Source organism: Sminthopsis crassicaudata, chromosome 6 (assembly GCF_048593235.1).
Source record: "Sminthopsis crassicaudata isolate SCR6 chromosome 6, ASM4859323v1, whole genome shotgun sequence".
Taxonomy (NCBI): domain Eukaryota; kingdom Metazoa; phylum Chordata; class Mammalia; order Dasyuromorphia; family Dasyuridae; genus Sminthopsis; species Sminthopsis crassicaudata.
The window spans coordinates 252,134,618-252,158,340 of NC_133622.1; the positions used below are offsets into that span (position 1 = coordinate 252,134,618).

The 23,723-nt window shown below is 55.7% G+C and overlaps 1 protein-coding gene across 6 annotated transcripts in view; it reads left to right on the forward strand.

Annotated features, from left to right (window-relative positions):
* KDM2A (lysine demethylase 2A) overlaps positions 1–23,372 on the forward strand; it is a 95,049-nt gene extending 71,677 nt beyond the window's left edge. For 3 of the 6 annotated variants that reach the window (XM_074273118.1, XM_074273116.1, XM_074273117.1), the window contains exons 11-21: positions 328–454; positions 5,315–5,709; positions 13,379–13,462; positions 14,822–15,088; positions 15,386–15,517; positions 16,550–16,639; positions 17,597–18,309; positions 19,632–19,795; positions 19,885–20,043; positions 20,368–20,583; positions 20,701–23,372. In XM_074273118.1, the coding sequence (XP_074129219.1) occupies positions 328–454; positions 5,315–5,709; positions 13,379–13,462; positions 14,822–15,088; positions 15,386–15,517; positions 16,550–16,639; positions 17,597–18,309; positions 19,632–19,795; positions 19,885–20,043; positions 20,368–20,583; positions 20,701–20,882 (2,529 nt within the window). In that variant the 3' untranslated portion in view covers positions 20,883–23,372. Of the gene's footprint in view, positions 1–327; positions 455–5,314; positions 5,710–10,767; positions 10,942–11,286; positions 11,639–13,378; positions 13,463–14,821; positions 15,089–15,385; positions 15,518–16,549; positions 16,640–17,596; positions 18,310–19,631; positions 19,796–19,884; positions 20,044–20,367; positions 20,584–20,700 lie in introns of those variants that run through there. The other 3 variants (XM_074273119.1, XM_074273122.1, XM_074273120.1) reach the window with 3 other exon arrangements.
* Positions 23,373–23,723: the final 351 nt, after the last annotated feature.

Below are 23,723 nucleotides of genomic sequence, written 5' to 3' on the forward strand. Positions count from 1 at the left end.
TTTTATTTTGCAATGGACCTTTGTAAAACCTTGTGTTCCAATTTTTCTCCCGCTTCCCCCACCCCTTCCTCTAGATGGCAAGAGTCCAGTACATGTTAAACATTGACCAAGTCACTTAATTCAGTTTCTAGGCATTCTGCCCTCGAAAGGTCTTCTGTGGAAGCATACAATTTTAACTGGAAGGTAATTAGGTCACCAAGTTCAAACCTCATTTTCTTTCAGAGGAGAAAAGGGATGGAATCATGGCTAATTGTATTACTCAGAGGGACTGGTTTCCTTAGAATTGAAGTATCAATTTATTCTGCTTATCACCCTGTCCCTATATAGGTCCCCACTAAGTTCCGTTATCCATTCTACTATGAGATGTGTTGGTACGTGTTAGAACGATATGTCTACTGCATCACCAACCGCTCCCACCTGACCAAGGATTTCCAGAAAGAATCCCTCAGCATGGGTGAGTACTTGACTTGACTCTCTCTTCTCTAGTCTCTGAAACCAAATCATTCTCCCCTTTCTCTCCCCCTTTTCCCCCAGTCATAATCTTTAGGAAACTTCAGAAGACTCTTCTTCCTGGAGTTGTATTTCTAGTCTGATTCCCATGAGTACCAGAGTATGCCCTGTGCTCAGGAGGATGAGCAGTCCCCGTCTCCCAGCCCCAGGCCATCTGCTCCTTGCTGCCAGGGGCTCTGGAGCACCCCCAGGCTGCCCAGAGTAGCTGGCCAGGCATCGTGGTGTGGCTCACTATCCCGGAGGCCTCGGTGCTCGGGCGCAGCCTTATTAGAAAGATGGGGGTGGGGCTTCTTGTGGTCCCTGTGAATTTTTTCTTATATGGATGTGGAGTCTCATTGCCTAAAGAATGAAGTTACTCGGCTAGTTAGTGTCTCAAAGGAGACAGAAGGCAACGCTATAATATCCAAAGAACTTGTTTTTTCCTTTGAGATTTCCACCCTAAGACATTTTGTCTTGGCATTTTCCTAAGCCTTTGGGGAACAGGCCTATGGTTTCAATCCCTCTGAATACAGATTGCCGGTCCCTGAGTAGCCTGGAGTCTCATTCCTTGGGGTGCTGAGAACTTGTGTGGCCTGTCCAGGGTCACAAGGGCCATCTGTGCCAGGGCAAGCCCTGCACTCGGGGGCACCCTCACTTATGCCACACTGTCTCCTGTGACATATGATCGCTCACAAAACATCCGTTCCTTACAAAAATTCTTCATTTCCTTCTCACTTCCAAGAGCTTACCATATACCAAGTCTGTGTTATTTCTTGAAGTCTTTGGATCATCCTTTTAAAACTATAGATCCATAATCGATTCCCAAAAGAGTTAGCTCTCCTCGGATATTCCTGCCTCATACTTTGGAACAGAGACTATCTCATTCATTTTACTTGCATCCCCAACACCTGGCTAAGGTTGGTGCTTAATAAATGCTTCTAGGTATTCAGGCAACAGCGTCACTCAGTGCCACTGGCAAGGCTCTGCAGTGGTTAGGGGTGGTTGGGGCAGCTCTAAGCAGAAAGAAGCAGACCCAGGCGTGTGAGGGTGCAGGGAAAACAGACCACGTTCTGTGTGGTGGGCATCTTCATTCCCTTGAGAAATGCTTCCTCAGTGTCCTAAGTAGAAGTCAGTTTTCTGATTGGGAAAGTTAGGACAGAAGTGACTGACAGGGGGCGATGGCCAGAGAATAAAGCTCTAATAGTCCGCAGTGCGCTGTTGGCATCCCAGAGACGGGTGGCCACTTTGGCCACTCTCAAGAGCTTTGAAAAATAGGAACAAAAAAAGAAAAGGATTACTGAACCAAGTGCGCTGTACTACATCCCTGTATTTCAGATGGAAGAAGCAAAATTAAGGACTTTACTTTGTTGACAGAATTCTAGGCTGTCAAGTCTGAGAGCATTTTGAAAGAAGGCCCATATATGTTAATCAAAAAAAAAAATCATTCCAGATAAATTTTTTCATTTTTGATCAGGTTTATAAGACTGGGAGATCCAAGGGGATGCACATGGAAAACACAATATTCCCAGCTTTTTAACAAGGCCTTTCACAGGTTTTTCCTTGTAGTCCTTTGAAATATAGGCTTACCTGACAATGGTATTGAATGACTATTGACTGAACCCCAGTTTTCAGTTAATTTATCTCCAGATCTGGAAAGTTCTCTCTCATGAAGGGTCCAAGATAAAAGGTTATGGGAATTAATGTAAATGCGCAGTTTCAAGAAATTGATTTTCAGGCTCAGATGAAAGATGTTAAGTAATAATAACAATAACCAATTTATTAATAACTAACATTTGCAGAGCACTAGATGTTAGCTGTTGTGATGAGAGCTTTACAATTGTTATGTCTTGTGATCCTCACAACAGTGCTGGGAGCCAGGTGCTCTTATTCTCCCTTTTTTACAACTAAGGAAACTGAGGCAAGCGGAGGATAAGTGACTTAGCCAGAATCAACTAATGTCGGGTGTTCTGACTGGACCGCACCACCGGCTGCCTCAAGGCAGCCATACCCATTTGTGGTGACCTTGAGCAGGTACGACTCAGTACAGGTCATGCAGCCCCAAGGTCGCCGGAGACTTCCTGAGTGTGCCTTCTGCCTGAGGGGAGGCTTGGAGCCCATGGTACGGCGTTCTCCTGGGGGCAGTTTACTGAAGACTTGGTCAGGCTGAAGGCCAGCCGTGCTGAGCTAAGATCTGGAAGCTGCACCTTGCCAGAAGTAGCTGATGGATTTAGCAATATTTATCTAGGAGAAGAACTCGGAGGAGCACGGGAGCTCTCTGCAGGCACTTAAAAGGCCTGTCCTGTGGAGCAGGGGAGAAAAGTTTGCTTTGACCCCAGAGGGCAGCTCTGGGACCCCTCAGTAGGTCTTCGAAGCATTTCCTGGGGGAGACAGGTGTCGAATAGGCGAATTCAGAGAGACTTAGTTCTTTCCCTGCTAGAGGAGCTCGGCCAGTCACCAAATATTTATTAAGCGCTGCCATGTGTGAGGCACTGGGAATTCGAGTACAAAGAATGAAACAATCTCTGCTCCCAAGCTTACCCCCTAATCTATGTAAAAATATCCACAGTATAAAGTTACACAACCTATGTCACACTGCTTATCCTGGAGGGGAGGAGGGGAGGGAGGCAATTTGGAACTCAGAAGTTTTTAAAATCAAATTTTAAAATTGTTTTTACATGTAATTAGGAAAAAATAAACTATCCCTTAAAAATATGTACATATTTACATATCACATGTACCATATTATACACACTTTTTATCATGTGTACGTACGCATACACGATTTAATATATTATATGGATATATTTTACATAGTGACCCAGAAGCCTTAGTGTGATTTTAAGGCTTGATAGCTTGGAATTGCATTTGGTGGCTCAGTTTTCTTCTTAAGGCTGCCTATTTATGTCCCTTGGCCCTTCTTATAAATTAAAACCAGTTTTGTGTGTGTGTGTGTGTGTGAGAAATTAGACCTTTGATACTTAAGGCTGCACTAAGACTTTTGGGCTAAGGCATATATTAATTAACTTATAAAGTCAACTGTGTGTGTGTAATAAAATGCATAAGTCAAAAAGTAAAACTCCCAACTGTTTTAATTAATTGAATGCTAATAAACGTGTGCCTGTGAGCCCAGGCTGTCCCCTAAAGGCAGAGAGGGACTCTCCAGGGCCGAGGTGAGGAGGTGCGTTGTAGGCACGGGGACAGCCGCGTGGAGATCCCAGCCGAGGCTGGTCTGTGGTGCACAATGGAGGAGAGCGAAAAAGGTCTAAGAAAGACTAAGTCGGGGGCAAGTTTGAGAGGTTTTAAAAAAGTAAGCAGAGTAACGGTGTGTTGGAGGCGATGGGAAACCACTAAAGTTGTTGGTTAAATAGTAGAGTCCCATGATCAGCTGTGAGCTTAAGGAAAATGAGTTCAGTCTCAGGTTCGAGGTCAAATGGAAGAGGGTGGGACTCTCCTGGGCAGAAGTGCTGAGGGCTGCACTTGAAGCTGCTGGTTGTATTGCTTCCCTCCAGGATGTTGCATGATTCTATAACACCTCCACCTGAAATCAGACACTTAGCAGAGTAGGAATTGTTTCATTTATTGTGTTGGTATGACCAACCCCTGGCTCGTAGAAGTACTTAATAAACTTTGTTGGGTTTGTTTTTTTTCCTTTTTTTTTTTTTTTTTTTTTTTTTTACTAAAAAAGGTTGTTAGTTGTATGTATGGAGAACAAGGAGTGAAGACAAGAAATGGGGACACTGGTCAATTGCTTGGATCCACACGGGAAAGAGTGTCAGGAGGCAAGGACAATGCCAAGATGACAGTTGAAGGAGACTGGTGCTTGGAAGGTGGCTTGGAAGGAAATGGGGGTTTAGGGAGAAAGGTGGTGAGTGTAGCTTTAGATGGCTCAAGTTGAAGCTCTCCCCCAGACGTCCGGTTTGAAATGTCCCTTAAATAATTGGGGATGGGGGGATCGAGGTCTGGGGGAGAGGCTGGGGCTGGCTATCCCACTCCCACTCTAGGAATCCTCTTCAGAAACGGTGGCTGGAGTTGTGTCTGAGGGCACAATTCCCATATATCGAGAAAGATTAAAGAAAGGGAATTGGAAAGGGCCCGGGCACAAACTTAACGGATTCCCACGGTAAGGGGACAGATCATAAGGTAGCAGAGGAGACTGAGAAGCAGCAGGCAGGCCGAAGGCAGGCCCAGCAAGGCCTGTGTGTCCAGGACGGGGCCCAGGAAACGGGGCCAAAGCTGCAGAGAGGTTGATGGGGGTCAGAAAGTGGGGAAGAATTTACTACCTGCCTTGCTGCAGGGAGAGTCAGTCAAAGTTGGATAATGTGAATTCATAGTGTACATCTCCAGCGTGATGGAACTTCTCCAGGCTCATTCCTGGCTGCTTGTGTTGGGACACAGATTGAGGAGCTAGAACAATGTAAACCGTTTGGAGAAGGAGGGAAGTGAAGCCAGAACTGAAGTAGAGCAAGTCCTGGGGCTGAAGGGAATGGCCATCTTGAAGAGGGTGAAGAATAATTTTAGGAGAGAAGCACGGGTGAGGTGTCAGCTAGGAGGGCAACACATTTGAGTTCCTACCAAAGGAAGTGGGAACCCTTATAGAGGCCTGATCCTGCATGGGGGTGATTGAGGGACATGAAAGTAGTGGGGAGTGGGGGGTCTCCATCCCCCAGGAGTCCAAGAACCGCTTGTTTCAAATTTTACACATGCTGACCGACCAAACCCATTTTGGCCACCATAACCTCGGTGTCTCCCCCATGTTAACTTTTACATGGCGTCCGCTAGGGCTCTCTACCACATTCTCATTTTGTTTTCTTCTCTGCCTCCGCAGATTTGGAATTAAATGGTTTGGAGTCTGGAAGCGTGGATGAGGAGGCTTCCGAGAAGGAGCCGAGGCGCCTGAGCAGCCGACGCTCTATCCTCACCAGCCCCATGGCCAATGGAGTCAACGTGGATTATGATGGGCTGGGCAAAACCTGCAGGACCCTGCCAGGGCTGAAGAGAACCTTGTCAATGGACTCATCCTCGGAGTCCAGCCGGAGCTCCCACAATGGTCAAGTGTGGGATCCTCAGTGTAGCCCCCGGAAGGACAAGCAGGTTCACCTGACACATTTTGAGTTGGAAGGTCTCCGGTGCCTTGTGGAGAAGCTAGAGTCACTGCCATTACACAAGAAATGTGTCCCAACGGGGATCGAAGACGAAGATGCTCTCATTGCTGATGTCAAGGTGAGGCCCCGATCTGCAAGGACCGCAGGATGAGCAGAGCCCCTCCCAAAGGAAGGGCCGGTGGTGGGGCCTGGCTTCTGGGCTGGGGGAGGGGAACGTGTGGGGACGTGGCTTTTGGGCACAGTGGCTGTGTCTTGCCAAGTTTTGAGAGTCTCCGGTTTTCTGTGATAATGTTTTTCTTGTAGCATCTTTCTGTGGATTCCTGACTCTGGCCAGCTCATAAACTGCTCTTAGACCTTGCTGATGTCATATAAAATACCAAGCAGACTTTGCTTGAGATGCAGGAGAGGTTTTGCCTATCCCTGCCTCATCTCTCTTGGGCACTAAAAAGATTGCGAGTTTTTATTTGAAAGTTTTTAGGGAAAGTTTCATTTCAAAGAATCTATTTGGAAAAAGTTTCAATTTCAGGTTAAAGTTAAAGAGTTATTCCTGTCCCTAGAAACTGTGTGATAGGTTTATTACTGAAAAATGAACTGTGAGGATTTTTATAGGAAACCAAGAACTATAATAGGTACCTAAGTCACAGTCCTGGTTCCCGTGACCAGCGAGATGTAGGCAAAGTTGATGGAACTGTCAGGACTCTCCATTTGAACTTTCTAGGAGCCTGATCTTCCCCGAGGGTCTGGCTGGGGGCACGGGGGGAAGACATGGCTAATTAGAGGGGCATTTAGTCTGGGATCAGTCAGTACTTAAGTTATGCTTGAAGACCAGAAAGGCCTAGTTTTCTCCCCTCTTTATTAATCTCAAACTCTTCTCAGGAAAGAATCTCAGGCCATTTCTAAAAACCAGAATTTAGGAGACTCAAATTTAAGATTGTATTTCAAGCTCTTTCAGCCTGAGAAACTTGTCTAGGAATCTCCCAGCAGTCTGAGGAAGAGGTTTATTTCATCTCTTTGTGGTGTCTGCTCACTTCCCTACTAATGGCCTCTAGATTCTCTGGAGGACCCGTGACACCTTCTCCCAGCCTAGATAGAGTGGCAGCGGTCTCCATTTTCTCTTAGGTTGCCATTAAGAATAAATCTAATTTGATTAATCTTAAGTAAAACTTAAAACTTGAGTATATGTTGGATATTTCCAGCCGACAAGATCATAGCAAATTCTAAGCTGTCATGGTACAGTATCGGGATCCCTTACATGGTATATTTGATATATTCTATATCTGGACTCTTCGTTTACCTCCACTTCCCTAGGAATATATGAGTAATCTGAAACTTTTTTGTTTTCCTAAATAGGTTCATTATATGAACACCAAAGACTAAAGAAATCTTTAGAAGTAATCTCAGAAGAAAATATAAAGATATGAATAACTGTGCAAAAGGGGGGAAAAAATCTAGGAATTTCTTAACAGTTCCTAATAAGTGTGATAAGTCTCTATCCCCTAAATCTTTGCAACTGTGTGAGAACTTACAAGAAATCATGTATGTTGAACTAAAGTGAGGAGCACTAAATTTTCTTAATTAGTACTTCTCTGTGTCTGCTTTCTGCTTCAGTTATTTTTTTGGCCATCTGCATGCCTCCAAGAGGTCTCCTGTCATCTTCCGTCTCAGGGAAGATACTTCCCAGCTTTGGGTCTCCCTCTATTGAAGCATAGGATGTCATTTCATTTCATTGCGTACCATATGGGTGAAATTGAGGGGATGAGCAGAGTGAGAAGTGTTGGAGAGCTTCAGGTCCCCATTTGTGGAGGGAGGACGTAGAGAAGGGCTCGGGGAGCAGAAAGGACCTGGTGTCCACCGTCCCAACTTCCTTATGTCACCTGCATAAGCGAGTTCTGCTTGGTATCAGGGGTTGGTAGAAAAACAAAATCTCAAGAGATGTAAATTTTGGCATTTAGGAACGCAGAATGTCATCCTGACATTGGGAAAAGAGCCTACAGAGTTCCACACAGCTTGAATTATGGTTAAAAAGTGCTTGGGAGGATTCATTTGAGGTCAGTTCTTGGTTTCACCAATTTAACCATGTTTTATCAAGTTCACTGTTCTTTGTGTTCATCATTTCTGGGCGCGAACAAGTCAGCAAACACTTAATAAGCACTAACTGTGTGCCAGACACTGGGCCAGGTATTGGGGAGCCAAAGGATGGAACTCCCATTGCAGTGAGGGGCATAATGGTCAACACCCGAGTGCATAGAGGATCTCTGCAGGGTAAATAGGAGGCAGTCTTAGAGAGAAGGCCTTGGCAGTGAGAAGGCCCAGGAGGTGAAGAGGAGGAACACAGCATCCCAGGCAAGAGGACACAGTTAAAAGGTGGGGGCAGAAGGAAGAAGAAGAAGGCCAGTGGGGTGGGAGTGGCCCGGGGCAGAGAGCTTTCAGAGCCAGAGGATTGCCATAGGAGCCACTAGAATTGATTGAGGAGGGGAGTGGCGTGGCCAGGCCTCCACTGGAGGAAATCAGTACATTTGGATAGAAGAAAAACAAAAGTATTTTATTTTTCTTACGGTGGATTATCTGTATGATCTGAAGCTGTTGGGTCCGTGTAGTTGAGAGGCAGAAGGGTTATAGAAAGGAGAAGACTTAGCCCCAGAGAGCAGCATTAACTTGCTGTAGGATCCCCAGCCAGCCCCCTAGCCCCTCGTACGGGGTCCTCTATCTGAGCAGGTCAGCCTCCTCTGAAGGCAAAAACACAAGGCAGCTTTCCCACTGTGCTCTTGAGGATGTGACCACGGATACGTTGTGTCTACCCGAGTAACCCTCGGAGACTGTTCTTCTGGTGTCTCAGTTCCCATCTCAGCCCTTTGGGCCTGGGTATCATTAGATTTGGATGTTTTTTGTTTTTTTAACTCTGAGATTTGGCGGATTCAAAGATGACTTTTTTTTATACAGTCACTGTCCTCCCTTAGAATCTCCCCTAAAGGGATCTGTTGAAATAGGGAAGGAAAGTCAGTCTTTATAATCTCCTGCAGGAAGGTTCGTGACATGTTTTACTGGATTTTTTGTTATATTTTAGAGATAATGAGATCCCTTGGTTGGGTCACCAATGTGGTTACAGAATCTTTCTGAGGCTCCGTTCCCTCACCTGTAAAGTGAGGGAGTGGGGCCGCTTGATCTCAAAGCCCCCTTTTGGCTCTCCATCGTGACTTACAAGTTCCTTTCTCTAAGAAACACGGCAAGACCCAGGTAGGCCATGCAGGGGAGCCCGGGAAGGGCGTCCCAGAACTTGGCAGTTCCCCGTGCTCGGCACTCTCGGTGGCAGAAGGGTGAAGAACTCCCGAGGGCTGGTGTCTGTCTGCAGAGCAGGCCAAACATGGTGTGGAGTAAAACAGGACAGGAAGTAGGGAAGCCTGAGGCAGGAAGAGAAGGCTGAAGGGGGGGAGTGTTCCGAGGCTCCTTAGCCACACTCATGACCTTGGCACTCCTTTTGATTCCTCTCTGTGGGGCCAGTCTCCCTGGGACCCAACAGTTGTGCTCCAGCCTCCGGATTGGGCTCTTAGTGGGTGTCAGGTTCCCACTAGCATTTAAATCTAACACGGGCATGAACATGTTAATCGTGTTCAACAAATGGAAGGCCGCCCGAGAAGACGGTTGGATCCGGCTGGAACAGACTTAGTGCACAGTTAGGAATTCTTCACTGCAGCCCCGGGGAGGGAGAGACACAGCCTCTGAAAGGTCATACGTGGGAGTGCTGGGGGGCTGCTCCCTCCAAGCCTGGCCTGATCAAGGGAGAGACTGCCTGGCGCACAGTAGGTGCTTAATAAGTGCTTGTTTCCTTCCTTCCTTCCTTCCTTTTGGTTGTGGGACCTGCTGCCCTCTGCCTTTCCTCCTCTGGACCTTAATTTTCCTCGTCTATAAAAGGGAGCTGGGATCAGATGGCCTCTGAGGCCTTCTAGATTTCAGTCTAAGTTCAGGTGAAAGCAAGGCTGAACACACGTTCACCAACAGAGTTCTACCATTCCTGTAAAGTAGAACTGATACAAGTGGCAGCGAATGGTCGAAAATTGTCGGTGATTCTTTGTCCAGGAGACAGGTCAAGTTCAGTCAGACTCATTGTGTCCCGGGCAGTAACTTGGAAGCGAAGCTCACCCAAAATAGGCGCCCCCTCCCAGACCGTCGGCTCGCTCAGACTCGGGAGCCACGGGGGACGACTTGGGCGCTGGGCTGGAGCCGTCGGCGTCCCCTCGGGAGTCGGCATGTGGCGCGCTTCGTCATGCTTCCTTACGGCAATAGCGAGACTCACCCGCTTCTGAGTTGGGAGGGACCCCGGGGAGGGGCTGGGGGCCTCTCCACAGAGGCCTCCTGCGAGCCTTTGCCGCAGAGCTGCAGTGGAGCCCAAGTCCTTGGGACCCGCCCTTTCCCCTCGCTCTATTCGGATTTGTCTGCGCTTCTCCATGCGTCGTGTATTTATAGTCTGTGAAGAAACAGAACGCGACACAGCCTCAGGTGGACGCAGGCCAGTGACTCATCCCGAAGAGTTGCCTCTGCCAGTGGCTGCGCCTGCGCTTGCTGAGGCTTGTCCCGCTTTGTGAAGCTGCGCCTCCGTGGGCCGGGCTCTGGGTCTGCGAGCGGGAGGCCCCGGGTCCGGTTTAGACGTAGACTTGAATCTCCTCAAGATCCCCCTGGAGCTGTGGGCGGCTCTGGGCTCTGTTCTGTGGTGACCCCACAAAATCCACTGGGGAGTCTTGGGGCTTGAGCTTAGGACCCCGAGACAGTGCGAGCCAGGAGGAAGTCGGTGACAGTCCCCGCCCGGTCCCCTTGGTGCCGGCCGAGAAATTGCAGTCCTTTAGACGGTGTCTTTAGAAGGGCATTCAGTACCTCTGAAGCAAACATTTAGTTGTTCGAGAAGGTACCAGCTTAGTGGGACGCCTGGCACACGGGGGGCCCCTCCTCCTATTTGGGGACCGATGCACTGCCCGGGCCCCAGAGCCACTGGCGGCACTAACGGCAGAAGCAGCACTGGACTGGGCCTTGGCAGCGGGGAGGGCTGGGAGGGGACCTTCTGACGTCCTGAGGGCTGGAGAGTGAGCTCATGCTCCGGGAAGAAGTTCAGAGCTCCCCCAAGGGACCGTGGGAAAGGGGAGCCGTCAGCTGAGGGGCAGGGTAGGAAGTGCGTCATGTCGTGACAGGAAAGGGTCAAGCTGGAGAAGGGAGTTTGGATCCCACCCCGGGACAGAGGCGCCGCCGCAGCGGCCAGTGACCGAGTCACTGAGTTTCGTCCCTGGGATGGAAAGGGGGAGAGCGAGCTGTCAGGAAGGGAGCCCAGGACGGCTGGGAGACGGCATTGTTTTCTAGGACAAAGGTGCGCCTCTGGGGGCCGGGGAGGGGCTTTCGGGACCAGTGGGGGTCCGGGGCCCAGGCCGGAAGGGCCGCGGCAGGCCCGGTGCAGAGGATGTCGGGCTGTGGATTGAGCTGCTCGGCGGGAGGGGGAGGTGCAGGCCGCGGGCCAGACAATACAGGCCGGAGCCTGCCCGAGCGGGAGGAGGCAAGGACAGATGTGGGCAGCTTGCACCAGCGGCCGCGCAACGGGTTAAAGCCTTGTCCTTTCTCCGGCGCCTTGAAAGGCTGCCACAGCGGGCCCTCGGGGGCTGGCTCCGGGTTCTCCTATTGCAGCGCTGCCGGGAGGGGGCCGCCGGCCCGAGGAGTCCCCTCCTGGGGCCGCAGCCCGGCCAATGGCAGCGCCGAGAGCGGCTGGAGAACACGCCCCCTCCTCCTCTGCTGCAGAGCCGGGCCCTCCTGGCGTGGCTCCTCTGCCAGCAGCGGCTCCCCTGCCCTTCCCCTCTGTCTTTCTCTCCCTCCTTTCCTCCTGCCTCTCTCCTCTTTCTCTCTTTGCCCTTCTCTCACTCCCCCTCATCCCCTCTCTGCCTCTGCCCCTCCCTCCTCCCCTCTCTGTCTCTCTCCCCCCTCCCTCTCTCTCTGTCTCTCTCCCCCCTCCCTCTCTCTCTCCCCCACTCTCTCTCCTGCCATCTTCCGTTGCAAAGCATTTCTGGGAGCTGCATGTGAGTGACGCAGTAGCATTGTTCACGGGCGCAGGAAGCTGGGGCCGGAGCCGCTGGCCGCCGCCGCCGCTCTGGGCTCTGGGGCTCCGGGGTTTCTGGCCCGGCTTCCTCGGCCCGGGGGCCCGGGGGACAGCCGCCCTTTGTCAGGGCAGCCGCGTAGCCCGGACAAGTCCCAGCACAAGCAGGCAGACAAAGGCGGGGAAACTTGGACAGGAGTCGCTGCGGCTCCGGAGGGACGGGAGCCCCAAGGTCAAGGCAGGCGGTGAAGCCTCTCAGGTTTGGGGGAGCCGGAAGCGGACCTGGGTTGGGGGCGGGGGCAGGGGGAGGACGGACGGTGCCCGGTGGGAGCGGCCGGGAGGAGCCGCGGCCGCTCCGTGCTGATTCACTGCCGGCCCCCCTCCCTTTTGGTCCGGGGAAGGCTCAGGGCCTCCCCGAGGAGGGTGTTGGCCGCTTTGTGTGGGGCTCGGAGCCGGGGAGGCAGTCTGCCTGTGCCTCGCCCTGCACGCCCTCCCTTGGAGGGGAACAGTTGCTCGGCTCCCCTCCGGCCCCTTAACCTACATGCGGCCCTGGAGGGAGCAGGCGCACTGGGCTCTGTTCGGTGGAAAGTCCCTGTTTGTGGACGGCTCAGTTCTGCTCCGGGGAGGAAATGGGCAGAGCCTCTGGGGAGGCGGGGGAGGGGAGGCCGCAGGCTGAATGGGGCTGGATTTCTCACCCGGGAGAGGAAGAGCCTGGTCCCGGCCCGGCCCACGTGGCACCGCAGCCCGCCCCCTCACCCCTGCACCGGGTGGTGCTCACGGAGGCTCCTGACCGGGGTGCCATAGCAACATGAAGTAAATAAAACACGTCCGCAAATGGGAGCCCTTTGGGGGAGGGGGAGAAGCATCTGAAGGCCGGCCGGGGCTTCCAGGGCCGGGGCTGGGGGGGGGCGGCGCTTGGAGCCAGGTGACAGGAGCGGCCGCCGGGTGGGGACCCCCGGCCCGGGGAAGAAGGGAGCTGCTGCCTCTGGGCCTGCTCCTCGTCCGTCTGGGGGGCTGGCGCCGCATTTTTCCCAGCGCCTGGAAGCGGGACGCGGCGCTCTGCCAGAGAGAGGCTACGGTGCTGTTGTCTCCTGAGTCATTCACCCGGGCTCGGGCTGGGGCGGGTGCCCTAATACTGCTTTGGGCTCCTTTGTTCTTGTGCAACACTGCTGGTTTCTGACCTTGAGAGCCGCGGCCCTTGAAGGGTAGTCGGGGGAGGCCCCAACCGCCTTTCCGGGGTCCCCAAGGTCAGAACGGCTCTCCTCATAATTACTGAAGCCTTTCTGTTCCAGTATAGTCAAAGCCAATGGATCCAAGCCACGGGCAAGCTCTCCCCGAACGGGCTTTCCTCAGTAATTCTCGCGGCCCTAAAAAGTGTACAATCCCCGCCCCAAGGGTCTGGGGGCTGTTGTTGGCAATAAATCCTTCTGCTTGTGTGTGTGTGTCGTGTCGTCATTGTCAGCCTCCGTCCCCCTCCCCCCCGAAAGGGAGGCCACGATTGGCTGCTGGGGCTTCTCTGGCAGGGAGGGCTGGGAGGCCGCGGGGATCGGCCGGGCTTCCGGGGTCGCCGTGCCCCCCCCCAGACTGAGATGTGATGAACTCTGCTGTTCTTGTTCTGCAGTCAGCGCCCGGAGAGGGCGAAGCGATGCCAGGGAGCCGGGCGCCCCCTCGCCCTCTGGGCCCGGCTTCACTCTGCTCTGCTTTTCTCTCCTTTTCCTCACAGATCCTGCTAGAGGACCTTGCCCATAGTGATCCCAAGCTAGCCCTCACTGGAGTTCCCATAGTACAGTGGCCCAAAAGGGACAAGGTAAGAGAATCTGTCCGATCCCGGGGCATTTGCTGGGGGGCGGCAGGGAGCTCTGGGGCCCGGATCGCTGGCCTTTCCCCGAGGTGTTTCCCCAAGGAAGCTCCCATGCCGGCATGTTGGAACCCTGACCCCGGTGTGCCCGGGAAGCCCGTCGGACCTGGTAGGAGTAGGCGTGCTGAGGCGCATGACAGGCCGAAATCCTGCCATCGAAGTGGGGGGTTTGGTGGTCGTGAGGTCACTCTCAGAGTTTTCCTTCATGTTTTGCTTTAGTGAAAAAGCAGCATCCCCTCCTGAGCTGAGAAGCCCATAAGCCACTGACCCCTTCGGCGGGTAGAGGCCGCCAGTGCTTCCTGAACCTCTGGGCCCATCTGACCGTGAGCCGGGGCATGAAATGGTCACAGTGACCGTCGGCTCCTCGTCCTAAAGCTAAAAATAATAGAAAGCGCGGTCTCACCTGACTGTGCGGGCCGGTTCAGACACGCCCACCTGAATACAAAGATGGCTGCCTCAAAGCTGGCGACTTCCCGGAGAGGGTCCCCTGGCAGAGGGCAGAGTGCTAGGCCCCGGGTCAGGAAGGACCTGAGTGCAAATTGGGCTTCATTCTGTCTGCCCCAGTTTTCGCTATAAAGCGGGGATTAGAGTACCACCTGCCCTCCCCAGGTGGAGGATCAACTGAAATATTTTTGGCAGAAGAAGAGTGCTCAGTAGTGTTGGCATACAGCAGGTGCTAGATAAATGCCTGTTCTATTTCCCTCCTACCTCAAGTTTGGTCAACCCTGTTGGGTTATGTCCATGCTGTATACACAGTCCTGTTTCAGGAACAGCAGAGAGTTAGAGGAAGTAGGATGTGGTTTCTACCCTTAAAAAAAAGTTATCAACAGAATAAATACAGGTGTGTGCACACGGGCACGGGTATCCAGACTGGGCTTGCCACCGGCCCGTGGGGGCAGTGCCATCACTGGCACTCTGTAACGTCACCCCTTCCCTGCCTCCCCACCGACCCCCGGGCCCCAAGGTGCCTGGTCCTGCCAAGGGCGTAGCTGCGACGCGCCCCGGGCGTGGCAAGGACCGAGGCGTCCCAGGGCCCTCCGCTTGCCCGTGGACTTTACCCGCATCGTCTCGCCGATCCCGCCGGCCACCATGCCAGGGAGGAGCGGAGTTCAAGGGGCTCATGGGACAAAGGCGTGGGTCCGGGCAGGCCTGGCCCGGAGCTGGAACAGACAGATGAGGGGAGTGTCGGAGTTGTGAAGGCTGAGGAGGAGGCGGTTTGGCGTGGGAAGAAAAGCTCTGAGAAGCACGTCCGGGTCTCTCCGGAGGCCCGCTCCTGCAGCCCGCTGACCCCCCGTGTTCTCTTTGCAGCTTAAGTTCCCCACGCGGCCCAAGGTGCGGGTCCCCACCATCCCCATCACTAAGCCTCACACCATGAAGCCTGCTCCTCGGCTGACCCCAGTAAGACCCGCTGCCTCACCCATTGTCTCAGGAGCCCGGCGGCGGCGGGTTCGGTGTCGGAAATGCAAGGCCTGTGTCCAGGGGGAGTGTGGCGTGTGCCACTACTGCAGGGACATGAAGAAGTTCGGGGGGCCCGGGCGCATGAAGCAGTCTTGTGTCCTTCGCCAGTGCTTGGCGGTGAGTGAGCCCGTGCTCTGGGCGAAGGGCGGTGGGGCGGCCCGGCCAAGTGTGCGCCAGGGAGCGGGGGCTGTGCCACGGAGCCTTGTTACCCTGGGGAGTGGGGTCCGTGCAGGTCACAAAGGGTGTCTCTGGACTCCTCCGAAGTCGAGCTGCTGCTCCCTCCCTGGTCTAGCGATTTTCTCGCGCCTCCTTTTGACTTCCCCCGGCCTCCCCTGCTCTCTGTGAGCTGGCCCAGGGCCTCAGGAAGCTGATGGCCTGCGGTCCCCCTGACTTCTGACTTTGCCCCCGTTTTAGCCCCGACTGCCTCATTCGGTCACGTGTTCTCTCTGCGGAGAAGTGGATCAGAATGAGGAAACCCAAGACTTTGAGAAGAAGCTCATGGAATGCTGTATCTGCAATGAGATCGTTCATCCCGGCTGCCTGCAGGTGAGAGACACCGTGCTCCTTGGAGCAACAAAGGAGGAAGGGGCAACTTTCAAGTGGAGGGGAGCAGGGGAGATCCGGAACGGCCCCATCAGCAGGGGCCTCGTGACGGCCCCCGAGACACCTGCATCTTTAGCTGTGTACCCAGTGATTGAGGTCCGATTCAAGGAGCCGTTCCCCCTCTCGAGATAACGTTCCTGCCTGGAGTATGGGGCCCTGAAATCCCCCTCAAATGTTGAGGTCCATTTAAAATCGCAACAGAATTCTAGGGAGCCAGTGGGACCGTGGCCTTGAGAGTCCCAGGGCCGAGAAGAAGCTCAGGGTTAAGTGGGACCCCTCAAAGAACTAGGCTCATCAGTCCCTAAACGGGAGTTCTCTGTCTAGCCATCTCTCCGAGGGGGCAGTTCGCATCTCTTGAAGACTTCCCGTAAGGAAGACTCCACTTCCCGAGAGAACCCATTCTCCTTTTGAAATTTTTCATGGTTAGGAAGCCAGCTGCCTTCTGGCCATTGCTCCCAGTTGTGCCTTCTGTGGCCAATAAAATAAGTATCGCTCCTCTTCCTCAAACTAAACTTGCAAATGCATAAGATCCCTCTATTCTCTTCTCTTCCAAGGTAACTGTCCCCGACTAAGTCCTCCTTGGAGTGGCCAGCTGACAGTGCTGTCCTGCTTGCTGATGCCCTTCCTAAATTATGTCACTCAGGACTGACGTGGGCGTTCTGGGTCCTGGTCCCATCACACCCACGCGAGGAGAGTTGCGTTGGAAAAGGCCGGGCCTGGGAGGGGGGCCGTCTCTTGGCGGCGTCCCGACCGGGACCCCCGGCTCCTTGCGCGGTTTAAGAACCAGCCCGTGCTTGGATGTGGTCAGCTCTCCTCTAAAAAGCTCAGGGTCTCATTTAACTACCCCCTCCCCGATGTCTCGTGTGTTCTTGGCTCAGCTCGCAGCACTTATCAGAGTACTGACTTTGCCGAATAGGGGACTTGGAAAAGAGACGGGGTGAAAGGATGGTCTTTGACCCCTGCCTGTGTTTGCAGATGGACGGAGAGGGGCTGCTCAATGATGAGCTGCCGAATTGCTGGGAGTGCCCGAAATGCTACCAAGAGGATACCTCGGAGAAGGTACAGGTGAGAGGCCCCTGAACTCGCCCAGCAGCCGGAGCGTTCTAGAGCCTGGTCTCCGCGCACACGCCCCTTTTTTAAGCCGTCGCCCCCTTGTACGCCCTCATTCAAGCGCCTGTCTGCCCCTGGACTTGCTCTGGAATTAGAAGGCACGGGGTCGGGGCGGGGACTGGAGGCGCTGCTTATTTGAAGAATCCAGAGGGGAAAGGGTCAGACCCAGCAGGGGCCCGGCCTCCAGGAGTGAAACCTGAGGCCTGCTGGTGGCCGGTGGCCCAGCGTGGGCTACCTTCGGGTTTCCACTCAAGTGAGCTCCCGTTTTTGTCATCGGCCTGGGTGGAGAGCTCCGCCGTCCCAGAGGGCGCTGGGCCGTGACCCGGGAGATTTGGGCAGCCAGGCCTGAGGAGGGCCCCCCAGAAAGGTCCCGCCTGAGAGCTGGGCCTGTCTCAGTGTCCCCATAACACGGAAGGGAAGGTAGAGGAGTCCCGGAGCAGGAGTCGCTGGAGTTCAGGCCCAAGGAGTAGCTGTTAGGGCAGTTACTTGGCAGTTCCTGTTACATCAGATGGGTTCCGGTCAACTGTATTTAATCTTGCCTTGGGACCCTTTGTAAGAGCACGTGACTGAGCTGGACGCCGGCCTCTGACCACAGAGGCCCGGGGGCTGGGAGGAGACTGCGATCGTTGCTCCAGGAGCGGGGCTTTTTCTGTGCCGGACGGGCCAGCTCGGAGAGCCTCGGCCCCCGGAATCTGTCCCGGCGTGCCTGAGCGAGCCTTGCTCCCGGGCGTAGGTGCGGCTCACGGCGGCCTCTCGGAGCACGCGAAGCCCGCGGGAGGTGGACGTGAGGCACCTTGGTCGGGATGCACGCCGTGGGGGCGGGGGACGTTTCCCGGGGCCGCTTTAAGGCCTCCGAGACCCAGGCTTGCAAAGAGCAGGCGCTAACCGCCTTTCCTTGGGCCCATCTTGCAGAAACGTAAAATGGATGACAGCGACGAAGATGTGGTCCAAGCCAAAGTCCTGCGGCCTCTGCGGAGCTGTGACGAGCCTCTCACGCCACCCCCTCACTCTCCCACTGCCATGCTGCAGCTCATCCATGACCCGGTGTCCCCCCGAGGCGTGGTGACCCGGTCCTCCCCAGGGGCCGGTCCAAGCGACCACCACAGTGCCAGCCGTGACGAGCGCTTCAAACGGCGGCAGCTGCTGCGGCTTCAGGCCACCGAGCGAACGATGATGCGCGAGAAGGAGAACAATCCCAGCGGCAAGAAAGAGCTCTCCGAAGTGGAGAAGGCCAAAATCCGGGGGTCCTACCTCACGGTCACGCTGCAGAGGCCCACCAAAGAGCTGCACGGGACATCCATTGTGCCCAAGCTGCAGGCCATCACGGCCTCCTCCACCAACCTCCGCCACTCTCCCCGCGTGCTGGTGCAGCACTGTCCGGCCCGCACGCCCCAGCGGGGAGAGGAGGAGGGCCTGGCCGGAGAGGAGGAGGAGGACGAGGAGGACGAGGACGAGGAGGACAGTGCGGAGGAGGGCGGGGCCGCCCGGCTGAACGGCCGGGGCGGCTGGGCGCAGGACGGGGAGGAGAGCTGGATGCAGCGGGAGGTCTGGATGTCTGTCTTCCGTTACCTCAGCCGCAGAGAACTTTGTGAATGTATGCGGGTGTGCAAGACCTGGTATAAATGGTGAGCATGCGAGCAGGGCCTGCCGGGACGGCCGCCTTGGCCTCTCCTCCCTTCTCGGGGTCCGGTCACGGCTCTTGGTCCGCCCCAGTAGAGCTCGTCGGGCCTTCGGCTGTCCGGGGATGCGGCCGCCCTTTCGCCTCTGTGCCCTCTGCTTCCTCTGTCCGGTCCCCCTCGTGTTGGGAACGGGCTGGTAGAACTGCTCGGAGCCAGAAAGCTCCTTCCCCAGCACCGACTTGGCCATGTTCAATTGGCCGGTGTTCGGATTTTCCTGGTTTCTTGGCTCTTCCCAGAACACCAGTCCCCAGCTTCCCCGAGAAGCTTAGGTTCGATTAATCTGCTGCCTCGTCTTCCCCACGCCTTCCATCTCTCACTCGGTAATTCCTTCATGGAAGCCTCTGCCTTGCGGTGAGCTCCGGGCTTCCGTCTTTCTGTCCAGACCAGAGCTCTGGAGGCTTTGTGCTAGCTTTGTACTTCCCGTCCGTGAACCAGGGTCATCCAAACGAAGTCCTTCTTTTTTAATGATCTTAACGTAATAATTAGATGAGGCTGAAGGCAAAATGATGGGCCTCAAAGAATCCTCCGTGTGCCCACAAGGTGAAATCCGCTCCCTTTGCAAACTGGTGCGGATTTCTTTCCCCCAAACCCCAGGAACATGCTCTCGGGCCCGAGATGCTGCTTTGCCGAGCTCCTTTGGGGACAAGAGAAAGCGGTTTGTTCTCCCTCTGTGGGAACCCCGGAGAGCTTCCTCTTCCCCCCCCTCCCCCGTACTTGCCCTGCCCAGCTCAGCGCGCAGCCCAAGCCCAGATTGGGCGGGGAGTCCTCCATACTGCAGTGGCGGTCACACAGTGATGGGGCGCTGGCCTGGGCTCGGGGGCTCGGGGCAGGTGCCCTCCTCAGTCCTGCATAAGGAGTGCTGAGCGTCTCAGAGGATTGGGGTGAGAGCCCCAAAAGGAGCCAGGAAAAATGTCCAGATGCACCCCTCACCCCCCAGAGGAGGAAAGCTTTCAAGAAACAACTGGGGGCAGTGGGGGGGGGCAGCTGCTGAGACCTGGGTGACTTGATTTTGCTCACCCATTCCCGCCGTGTAGGATTCTCCAGCAAAATGAGGGGTGATCTAGAAAGGCGGAGCCCTTGTGCTGTCCAGGTGAAAAGGGAGCTTGCTGCTCCTGTTTGTGGAAAGGGTTCCAAGGCCCTTAGCCCTAACCCAGGTCCGGAGTCTGTGACACAGGGGGGCTCTTCATGGTGGGGCAAGGTGCAGCAGGGCCTGGTCTTTGGGGGAGCAGGAGCCTAACGCACATCGGGGGTATCTTCACCTTTCCCAGGTGCTGTGACAAGAGACTCTGGACAAAGATTGATTTGAGCAGGTGCAAGGCCATCGTCCCCCAGGCCCTGAGCGGTATCATCAAGAGGCAGCCGGTCAGCCTGGACCTCAGTTGGACCAACATCTCCAAAAAGCAGCTGACCTGGCTCGTCAACAGGCTTCCCGGTGAGCCTCCAGGATCTGTCGGGGATCGTCTCTGGGCCGGCCCCTGAGCCCAAGGAAGCCGAGTCTGAGATGGCCCCGATCTCTTGCAGGCCTCAAAGATCTCCTGCTGGCGGGCTGCTCCTGGTCTGCGGTCTCTGCTCTCAGCACCTCCAGCTGCCCACTTCTCAGGACCCTGGACCTTCGGTGGGCCGTGGGAATCAAGGACCCTCAGATTCGAGACTTGCTGACCCCGCCGACAGATAAGCCCGGTAGGCACTGATCTCCTCGGGCTTCTGGCCATGGGGCCCTGGGGGGGCAGCGGCCTGAAGCCTGGGCCCTCCCCAGATATGTAAGCTCACCCGGGGAAGCCGCGGGCACGCTGTTCTGGAAGGCAATTCTGGGGCCCCAGATTCGGATCCCCTTCCTAAACGGGCCTCTTGGCCAGAGGTGCCTGGACCCGAGTCCCCGTGAGAGCCCGGACACAGACCAGGCTCGGCGTGGAGGGTCTCGCTAGGGACGTGGGGGGAAGGGCCCGGGGACGGTTCCGGGGCTGCCCTCGGCCCAGCGTGTTGAGCCCCCTTGTGTTTGCACAGGTCAGGACAATCGCAGCAAGCTCCGAAACATGACTGATTTCCGGCTGGCTGGCCTGGACATCACCGACGCCACCCTCCGCCTCATCATCCGCCACATGCCGCTTCTGTCTCGGCTCGACCTCAGTCACTGCAGCCACCTTACAGACCAGTCGTCCAACCTGCTGACCGCCGTCGGCTCCTCCACGCGCAACTCCCTCACCGAAATCAACATGGCAGGTACGGCCGCGGCGGCGTCCGCTCGGCCCGGGGCCTGGCGGCGGGAGCGGGGCGGGGGCCCGTGGGGGAGGGGGCCTGGGGGGCCGGGCCGCCCTCAGAGCCTCCCCGTGCCCGCAGGTTGCAATAAGCTGACAGACCAGTCCCTGTTGTATCTCCGGCGCATCTCCAACGTCACCCTGATCGACCTTCGAGGCTGCAAGCAGATCACGCGGAAGGCCTGCGAGCACTTCATCTCAGACCTGTCCATCAACAGCCTCTACTGCCTGTCTGATGAGAAGTTGATCCAGAAAATCAGCTAAAGCCCGCTCAGCCCCAGACTGAACAGGAAACAGAAACCCCCCCCCCTCCCACTCCCCACCACGGAGAGCCGCTCCCCCCATTCTGCACGGGCTTCGAGGCCGAGGCCGGCCTCCCCCTCCCCACCGCGGAGAGCCGCTCCCCCACTCGGCACGGGCTTCGGGGCCGGCCTCCCCCCTCTTCCACTCTCCCGTCCCCTTCCGGCACAGCAGGATAGGGGCAGAGAGGGTGTTCCTGCCGCACGGTCCCCCTGGGACCGGCACGGGACAGCCCGCCTGCTCCCTTCTCTCCTCCCTTCCCCCCCTCGTTCCTTCCCTCCCTCTGATGAAAAAGGGATAGGAAAAAAATCACAGGAGGTGCTGTTGAGGTGCTCACTTGGAGACCAAGCTCATAGTTGGGGGTGCCGTGCCGACTTAATCGGCACAACCCCCGCCCCGTCAGGGCCTCCCCGTCCCCTCCCGGGCCGGCCCCGTCCCCGGGCAGGGAGACGGCGGGCCCCGCCGCTGGCCTCGGCGGCCAGGCGTCTCCTCCATCAGGCTGTGGCCGGCTCTCGCGGAAGGCGGCTCCGGCCCGGAAGGCCGGACCCTGCGATCACACTGGTGCTGTTGAATTTCCAGAGACCTCCTCCATGTCTGTCCCCGCCCTCTGCAGCTTGACACTGTCCAAGGCCCGGAGCGCAGCAAACAGCCTCCCCGTCCTTTGGCCCGAGGCCGCCCCCTCGACAGCCGGGGCCCCAGGGAGGGGGCGGTGGGGGGCGCGGGGAGAGGGTTCCCCGGCCTAGCTCCAGTCACCAGGTCCCCTGCTGAAGCCCCCTCCCCTCGTCCCCTCTCCCCCCCAGATTCTTTTTTCTCTCTTTCTCCGAAGAGGGCTTTCCCTGGGTGTGTGTGCTTGGAGGGAGCGCGTGGCTTCCCCCGCTGGGGGGTGGGGGGTGGGGGGCGGGGGGCGGACGAGGCCCAGGCCGGGTCCCCGCTCCTCCGACGGCCCGGAGGGTCTTGTCTTTGTGTATAGTCTGGTGACTCAGTCCTTGTTCTTCAGCTTCGAGAAATCCTCCGCTTTGGCTCTCCCCCTGGCCGGCCGCCGCGCCCGCTCTCCGCCCGGCCCCCGGCCCGGGCAGGGGGGGGGGAGGCTGCATGTGCCTGTTTGTGTAGGCTTTGGGGAGGGCTGGGCTTGTGTGTGCTCCCTCCCTGCTGCCCCCCATTCTTTTGCATCGAGCAGGCCGCTCCAAAGATCCTCTCTAGAGCAGCAGAGAGCTTTTTGCACTTTAAAGAGAAAGAAAAGGTCGCGTTTCTTTTTGGGTCAGTGTGGACGTGAGAGGAGGTGCTCCCAGCAGCCGCCTGCGGCGAGAGCTTCTAAACGTTATACGCAAATTTGCACTCTGCTCCCCAGTCTGTAAGGATGTTGATAGCACAACCTGGTCCCCGCTTCTCTCCCACCGGCCCCTCGGTTCCCTCGCCGACCCGGTCCCAGGCTTCCCCCTCGGCCCGGCCGGCCTCCGCCTCGAGCTCCACGTAGAATGAGGGAGGGGGCGGAAGGTGGGGGCTGCGCTCCCCCAGCCCTGACCCCAGGCCCGGCCCCCTCCCCCAGCTCCGCGGGGCCGCGCGCAGGCAGGCGGAACGTCAGGGACCCGATTCCCGAGTGCCTCAGTAGGGGAACTTCTCTGTAAAGAACCCTGGGTATTGAGCAAAAACCTTTTCTTATTAATATTATTATTGCTAATGACCTATAATTGGAAGCTTCCTGCCTTTTTTGGTTGCTCCTGTGGAAAATACTGAAACGAAGACTTACTGTTTGTTTGTTTTTTGCCTTTTTTGTAAAAAGGGGAGGTGGAGAGACCCCTTCACAGCAGGGATCGTGCCGGGACAGTGCCTCTGACTTTGGGACATTTTAGCCTGAAGAGAAATTTCCAAGCCCGTTGGGGATTTTTCATCTTCAGCTTGGAAAAATGGAAGCATTTTTCCCGTGCACAGAAATGGGAGCGCGCGAGCCCCAGCAGAAGGACATGGATTCCCCCTGCTGGGCTGGGCTTTCATTTCGGAGGAGAAGGGAGGGGACTGTGGCTTTTAGAGGGGACGGGGTCGCTCCCGCAGCGCCGGTGGTGCCGGCTCGGGCCGGGGGAGGGAGCAGAAAAGGTGGCTTCAGATGCAATACTTGCGGTCTGCTCGGAGACGCGAGCCCCCCAGGCGCGGCCGCCGGCTCCCGGGACAGCGGGGAGAGGCTTCCTGCCTCCCGCCTCCACCTTTCTGAGCACGGGGGTGAAAACCACAGAGGAAAGGAAGAAAAATTATATATATATATATATAATATAAAATCACTTGGTGATTAAAAATAACTGCTCCATAAATAAAACTCCTAAAGTCACTATGTTTAAAGGGTTTGGTTGTGCTTTTTGTTTCCCGGAGAAATATTGTAAATATCTATTTTTTGTTGCTGATTTAGAGTCAATCTCCGATGTTGTGCTAAAAATTTAAATTAAATGTAAGCATTAAAGGGGATATCGAGACGTCTTTGGCATCTCCATTACCACCTGGGGCTTCCGGAGGCCGGAGAACGGAGGCCCAGGCCGCTCTGCGAGGCCCCGCCCCTGGCGCTGGACCCCAGCGAGGCCGTTCTGCTGGGGGGAGGGGGGTATTTGTGTAATAAATTTTAAGATGGAAAGGAGCTCTAAGGGGACATTTTTATTTAGGTAAGGCTTCTTGGAGGGTAGAGGGCATTGGGGCTTTTGTTTGTTTGTTTGGGGGATTGAATAAAAGAACAGTTTTTCAAATTCTGCCTGTCCTGGTGTGTGCCTGCGTGTCAGGGAGCGGAGAGCTTGGGGCCGCCCGGTGAGGGAGGAGGGGGAGCCG